General features: G+C 39.9%; 1 protein-coding gene across 1 annotated transcript; it reads left to right on the top strand.

Moving 5' to 3' along the window:
* The first annotated feature begins 3,789 nt into the window (after nt 1-3,789).
* Nucleotides 3,790-6,628, top strand: IL17A (interleukin 17A). The gene is made up of 3 exons (XM_058555455.1): nt 3,790-3,816; nt 4,935-5,137; nt 6,391-6,628. Exons 1-3 carry the CDS (start codon nt 3,790-3,792, stop codon nt 6,626-6,628), a joined length of 468 nt encoding a protein of 155 aa, XP_058411438.1.
* The last annotated feature ends 866 nt before the right edge of the window (nt 6,629-7,494 follow it).

The following is a 7,494-nucleotide window of genomic DNA, read 5'->3' as shown; positions in this document are numbered from 1 at the left end:
TCGAAAAAGGATTCTGTCTCTCGTCTCTAAGCCCATTAACAAGGACTCTGTTCAAATGTGCTCATTGTTAATCATTCCTTCAATTCATCATGTCATACAAGGAGAGGAAATTCCTCCACCAAGGCTTCCAGAGGAAGCTGGTACCTAGCCCTGGAGTATTCCCACCCAACAATTCATCATTCAGGATGGCCCTCAGAAACACAGCCACAGTGTATACCGAACAGTGTCACACAGGAGAGGAAGAATAATACTATTAGGCTGATATCAAGACTGATATTTCCTAGTTAATAAACCATGTTATTTTCATATATATTAAGTCCTCGTTCTCCGAAGACAACAGCTTTAACTTCAGAGCTGAGCCTTTGGCACATAATGCCAATAATACTTTGAAGTCGGGGATAGGCGACCTAGATCTTGATAAACTGGATCTAAATCTGGATCTCAGTTAAATCCTGACTTTATCAATTCCCCAAAGCCCTCCAGATGACTCTCTATTGCAAAAATTCTCCTCCCTTGGTATCGTGTCTTTCTTTTAAGTGTCTGACATTGTTTCTTGTATGCCAGCTCATTTTCAAAATATCAGCCACCAGATTTAAAACCCAAGAATACTCTCTGCAGCTACTCATTGCCCTCTCTATACTAGATCAAAATCAAGAGAAAAGGAGTCTTACTGGTGATGTGCACAGCAGTAAATAAAATGCCACCCACTTCTTTGAACAGCCATTGTCTTTAAATTAAAACACACATTAATTACTATTGACGGCACACTGCCTCTTCCTATACTGAGACTATTATTTTTTATTAAAAAGGCTGTAGAATAGAAATAAAAAAAGACAACAGTATCTCAATGGTAACCCCCACCTAAGCAAGAAATTTTTTAAATTAATTAATTTATTTATTTTATTTGTTAATGACAGTCTCAATTTTCCATCACACTGAAACAAAAGACTCCACAATACTCTCTCCTAGATACAAAAGGAAGAAAATTTTCTTGTATCTCTTGCATTATTCTCTATTGTAAGTAGAAAGGAATACTGTTTGATGAACTAATAATGTCAAGGAGCCTTGAAAATAATTTCCCTAAATCAAGAAGCCCACAAACATTTCGCCAGTATCATCTCTACAAGTGCATGTCTGGCTCCCAGGAATATCTCCCAGTCTTCAGCTACTCATTTCTCCCCGCCTCACCCAGCTCCCAAATCCCAATTTGTAGTTCCCCATTACTTGTGGATATCTGTTTCCCAAGCCCTCAAAGAAGCAAGATTGATAAACCTGAGTAAAATGGACATATGTCTTAAACACACTGTTTCTAGTCAAATAAATCACAGTACAAAATGAAGCAAAAGTTACTAGAGAGGTAGGTATAAGCTATGCCTTATGGGAGCTTTTCATTCCAACTAAGGTAATCAGGAGAGATTTCCACACATAGAAGACGCATTTGAGCAGGATTTGGAAGGAAAAGTAGCATTTTGATAAACTGAGCATGGAGAAGGGCATATCAGAGACAGAACCTTAACAAAAGTCATGTAGGCATTGGAAGGAGGACAGCTGAGACCCCGTGAGCCCAGGTCATGGAGCATGGTGGGAGGTGAAGCCAGAAAGTTTGCAGATCTCAAATATTAACTCAAAATCTAGCTCAAATACAAACTCAAATGCTAAGGGGTTTGCATTTTAGTCTATACACAAGGTAACAGGACAAGAAGAGGCACAATCAGAGACATGCTTTAAGGATCGTTATTGCAAGAACGTTGAAGATGGGTGGAAGGCAGCAACTGGGAAGAGCAATGGTGGCTATTAAAACAGTGCAAATGGGTGAGAGTCTAAGTTAGAAGAATGGCAATAGGTCTGAGAATAGAGAATAGATGTGAGAGACACAGCAGCTTCTGAGATTGCTACCTGACCAGATGTAGAGGAGGGACAGGAGAGCTCACAGTGACTCCGTGTCTTCAAGGGAAGATGGTGATGTCAACATCAGAACTAGGAAAACCAGGAGAAGCCGCACCTTACTTCCTCTTCTATCTGTATCTGCTTCACCTATCAAGGTCATCTACCATCTCCACTGAGATTCAGCTGCTCATGGCCTCCTTCACTCATCAGTCAGGGTCTATCTAGCCAGGAAAACAGAAGTCACTTCAGGCATTTGCATCGGAGGAAATTTAATGCAAAGAACTGAATTCTACGGTAATTGAAATCGGCCTCAGCAAGAGGCTACTACCAAGACTGGAGGGACAAAGAGAGCAAGCTGTGTTACTTCAATGAAATAATATATCCTGTCATCACTAAATTATTTATTCATTTTTTGTTTGTTTGTTTATATGGTGAGACCTTGAGTAGTTTCTGGAATGGTCTGCACAACATCTGGCTAGGGAATCTGGTGAGGAAAGGAATTATCAAATGGGAAATCAAAGACCCTTTATTCTCCCTCCCCTTCCTTCTCCCTGCTCCCAATCTTCTGCTGTCCAATTTCCCTTTGGCTGAATCCAGCTGAAAGGCAGCCAACAGCGGAGTCTGAGAAAGCCGCCTGCAAGGTCAGACCTCTGAGATACAGAGTAGAGCAGGACAAGGGATCTCAGGACAAACAGGCCCAAGATCCAACAAACTTCTTCTGCACCCCAACTGTTGAGTCAGAAGTGCTAGTCAGCCTCCCTGCATTACCATGTATAACGTGCGATACCAGCTAAGAGGACTTGGGAGCCATCGTCCACCTCACTGGAGAGAGGGGGCAGAGAGAGGGTGACATGTTGCTAACCACATCTGTATCCACTGACCCCTCATCTTTATCATCTTGTGCTAGTCCTCAATGCCCTGAGGAGGAGCTCTTCTCAAGGACCTGAAATCAAAGTTCATCTCACTTAGAGAGTGGAGAGAAAAGGAAGGAAAGAACCATTTCCTCCTCTCTATGCTTCTTATCCCCTCATTCCTCCTCTTTCTTCTTGTCCTTATCATTCTCTACTCTCCATTGTCCTCCTGTCCTGTATCTCCACCACCTTTCTTCAGTCTCCATCTCAGTTTTTGATTCCTTCCTTTGCGTGGCTACGTCTCCTCATTTCTTCATCTCCATCTCATTCCTCCTGAAGAACTGCATGAGTCAACAAGTTGCTTGGTAACACGCAGTTTCAGACATGCCTTTAGTGGTCTATCTCACATTTCTTGATCCTAGTTATTGAGCAGAGTAGACATTCAACAAAGCAAGTGTTAATTCAATGAAATAATATGTACTGTCATCATTAAATTATTTATTCATTTTTTGTTTTTTATATGGAGTAGTTTCTGGAGTGGTCTGCACAACGTCTGGCTAGGGAATCTGGTGAAGAAAGGAATTATCAAATGGGAAATCAAAACACACGACACCAGAACACTTGAATGATATATCAAATTTTTATTTCCTCGTGAGCCATTAAAATAGAGCATAGCTCTATGGCAGCTTTCTATATGTCCATAAATAAATGATATCAGCTCATAAGTAAAGCATCTTTGCTCAGTTTCCATCAAGTAATAGTTCCTTGAAGAATGAAGAGTGGACACAGTTCTTTAGAAACGTAAATTTCTGCCCTTCCCATTTTCCTTCAGAAGCATGTATTACCCGTCATCAAGGGGAGGTTCTTCTCTGACCTGATTTGGGGATGGAACTTTTAACCAAAATGGTGTCACCCCTGAACGTACTCTGACACGCCAACGTAAGTGACCACAGAAGCAAAGTCCTATAAAAAGAGAGAAGATAGCGCTACACTTCACCATCTCTCAACAGGCACGAGCTCATCCATCTCCAGTTAATCGGGAGAAACTGCAATGACTCCTCTGAGAACTTCATCCGTGGTGAGTTCTGCACTAGCGTGCAATGTTCTTGTTAATTTGGACCAGATAATACTTCTGGGCTGCGGACATGAAATTCTGGATTCTAACTAGGGAGATCCAAGAATACTGTATACATAGGATAGGAAATTAAAGCTTCGGGAGATTTGTCGATGTATAGCATTTCAAGAACTGATACACATCAGTTTGAAAGATAAGATTAAAACTGAAAGATAGCTATATTGGGGCTAAACCACACAAGCATCACATGATGCCGTGCAGTAAGAAAGAATGTTTATTGAAAATCTGTTTTTCTGAGTACAAGGGGTTTAATGTAATTCTCCCACAGCATTTTTCTTTAATCTAAAATAAGATGGGTCACTATCCTTGAGGATTTAATAAGTTGTGGCAGTGACTTTTCTTTCCATTATCCTATTACTATACCATAGTCTTGGTACACAAAACCTATTTATTCTAATTAGATATATGTATAGGTGTGGTTCAGAGTAAACAGTTTTTATATTTTTAAAATATTTAACTTAAAGCATCTTTTTTGAAACGCAATTTGATTATAGAATCAATGTACATAAATTTAGGAAAACTGGAAAATATACCTAAGAAAACATAAGGAAGATCCAGTTTTTGGTTAGATGTTTGCCAATGGTACCAACAGCATTTCTAACACTAATGCTGATACCACATGGATTTTCTACAGCCCTTCCTTCTAAGGTGCACATTTGACTGCACATAGGGTTTCACAGAATGCTAGGACAGAGAACACCATGGTTCTCTGTCCATTTCCTCCTAGAAAATTATTATTATTAATTATCCCAATAACCTGACAATGATGCATGTGCTGACAGGATGATGGCTTGCCGTATTTACTAGAAGTACCGACAGTCAATGAATAATGTGCCTTTCCTAAGTCAAAATCAGAATGTTCAAGACTAGTAAAAACTCCATGATGTTAACATTATTTTGGTCATCTAACCAGTTTTTCATTTAACTAATCTGAAAATTCAGTATAGGTTATCCTGGCACATAGCACGTTCTCTATGATTAGCAATACGACCATAGTCACAATTTGTTAATGAAAACCATATGCTAATCCAATCTCCCCCCCTCTCTCCTTTCCCATTCAGTTCCAGTCACTGCTGCTGCTGCTGAGTCTGGTGGCTATAGTGAAGGCAGGACTAGCAATCCCACAAAGTCCACTTTGCCCAGATACTGAGGACAAGGACTTCCCTCAGAATGTGAAGATCAACCTAAACATCCTTAACCGGAAAACAAATTCCAGAAGGCCCTCAGATTATCACAAACGCTCCACCTCACCTTGGGATCTCCAGTACGTAAGGGCCCCAGACAAAATCTCTGTATTCTTCTACCTTTTATGCATCAGATTGCCAGTTTAATCACCTTGAAGGTGATTTTACTCACTCAGAATCATCAGTCAAACTTGGAAGGACCATTGTGCAAAACAATGATCCTCAAGCTTTCCTTCTACAGACTTCTTTGGGACACTCCCCATCCTGATCCTCTCCATAACACCTATCCTATTAGATCTCATTGTCACTGACACCAAAACCCACCCAAATTAATGTTGGTCATCATTCTCATATTTATGATACCCCGAGTCTATTGTTTATTTTTTTTAAGACATTTATCATAGGAAATTGATGCTTGAATTCTGTTTACCAGAGCTACCATAGAGAAGATTTGTTGAAATAAGTAGTAATTAACTGGGATTTTTCTACATTTTTTTTTTTTTTGTCATGTTAGCACTGGGAAAATATAGCTTGAATACCAGCAGAGGAAGAATCATGTTGGATATATCTACCCCATTTTGAGTTAGATAGTCTTGATCTACATTCCCAACAGACCTGTATTTGCTGTGTCCTTAGTATATCCAGTATTTAGACCCCATAAGAGTCAAATACAAAATGTATTTTGATAATTTGATTTTATGCAAATAAGCCTCAGTTCTATGGATCCTACAGATTCACTGACTGTGGGATTTCTTCTCCTCTTCCCATTACTAAGAATAGTTCAAATAAATCAATTTAAAAGTCAAAGCAAATCATTCACTCAGCTGGACGAGGGAGGGAAGACAAGGTTCTAGAGGGACTTAGCTTTTGTATCCAGCCCTTCATATCAGCTCTGGGCTCTGTTCCAAGAACATGCTGTCAGACAGAATTTTGATACATTCCCTGTTTCAAAGACAGACTTCATTAAGTCAGATTAACAGCCCTCTTATTCCTAGATGATTCCCCTGGTCTTTTTCCGTCTATGTACCCTAAAAATATTATCATTTGTGTCAAACTTAAATCCTTTCTACAGTCTCAGTCTATCTTATTTTGTTCATTCTTCAAAGAAATTGGGAAAAACAGATCATCGTCTTCTTTCTCTATAACATTGTATGTCCTTAAAAGTCCAAGTTTTCTGCAAACTGCTTCATTTTCAGACTAACAGCATTTACAGACTTTGCAATGTCTATCGATTGTCATTCTGCAAATTTGCCTCGCTTCATTTACTCCTGTTTCATCGCCTTCCTGCTTCACCCGGAATTCACCTTCTTCCTGGCTTTTGTCTCTCCTGCAGCCGTAATGAGGACCCTGAGAGATACCCCTCTGTGATCTGGGAGGCGAAGTGCCGCCACCTGGGCTGTGTCAACGCTGAAGGGAAGGTAGACGTCCACATGAACTCCGTCCCCATCCAGCAAGAGATCTTGGTCCTGCGCAGGGAGTCTCAGAACTGCCCCCACTCCTTCCGGCTGGAGAAGATGCTGGTACACGTGGGCTGCACCTGCGTCACCCCCATTGTCCGCCACCTGCCTTAAGAACTTCGGGTCTGACCCTAGCTCCCCAGAGCAGTTAGGCTTTCTGGGAAGCAGACCCAGTTCCATTTCTGACCAAACTCACTGGGCTTCTCAAACTAACTGAAGTTTCAATTGAAGTTTCAGAGGTAACACTTTGGTTGAATCATCTTTCCCTCTTCCCAAGGAGGAGGTTTAGACTGAGTACCAATTCGCTGCTTCTTTGCTTTTCTAAGGTCTTTAAGTTATTTATGTATTTAATAGGCCCTGAAACTACTTTGGGGCATAAGATTCCATGTTACTGAATTACATGCCTTATTTTATATTTGTTTTAAGAACACAAGATTCCAAACTTGGGAATTTTATTATTATTTATAAGGTAAAAACCTATATTTATATGAGCTATTTATGGATCTATTTATATTTCTTAAGTCTTTAGAGAAAGGTAAAATAGTATGGTTATCTGTTCTGCCTAGAGAAATCCTAGATAGGATTAAATAGCGGTTGAAAATGTCTGAGTTTGTACTAGCTATGGATATAGGATTTTCGCCCCTTTATTTCTTAGGAGTGCATGACATGGCTGGAAAAGAAAGACTAGACCTAGACTCATATCTATTAACTTAATTTCATAAATTGTTGAGGTTTCACAAGAGAGACAGCAAGTCTAACTCTCTGCTCTGTTAAACCTTTGTAACAAAAATAATTTGTAATAATAAAGTTTGGGAAAAACATTTGTTTCCTTATTTTATCTCATTAAAAGTACTTCAGCGGGCTCAGCTCTTCCCTATTTGGAAGAGTATGAGAATTCACTAACAGAGCAAAACAAGGCATGCCTTTGAGTAACAACACCCTCCACCCACCCCAAGTCCAAGTTTTCAATTTTGCAAGAC

Source organism: Diceros bicornis, chromosome 14 (genome assembly GCF_020826845.1).
Source record: "Diceros bicornis minor isolate mBicDic1 chromosome 14, mDicBic1.mat.cur, whole genome shotgun sequence".
Lineage (NCBI taxonomy): Eukaryota > Metazoa > Chordata > Mammalia > Perissodactyla > Rhinocerotidae > Diceros > Diceros bicornis.
The sequence above is the reverse complement of the archived record's forward strand: the minus strand, read 5'-3'. Positions and strand labels throughout refer to the sequence as shown.

What these genes read in the sequence shown, in the direction of transcription:
- IL17A (XM_058555455.1), top strand. Translation starts at nt 3,790, where the DNA reads ATGACTCCTCTGAGAACTTCATCCGTG. An exon ending in CTCTGAGAACTTCATCCGTG is followed by an intron (nt 3,817 to 4,934) that starts GTGAGTTCTGCA and finishes TTTCCCATTCAG; the next exon opens with TTCCAGTCACTGCTGCTGCT. An exon ending in ACCTCACCTTGGGATCTCCA is followed by an intron (nt 5,138 to 6,390) that starts GTACGTAAGGGC and finishes TCTCTCCTGCAG; the next exon opens with CCGTAATGAGGACCCTGAGA.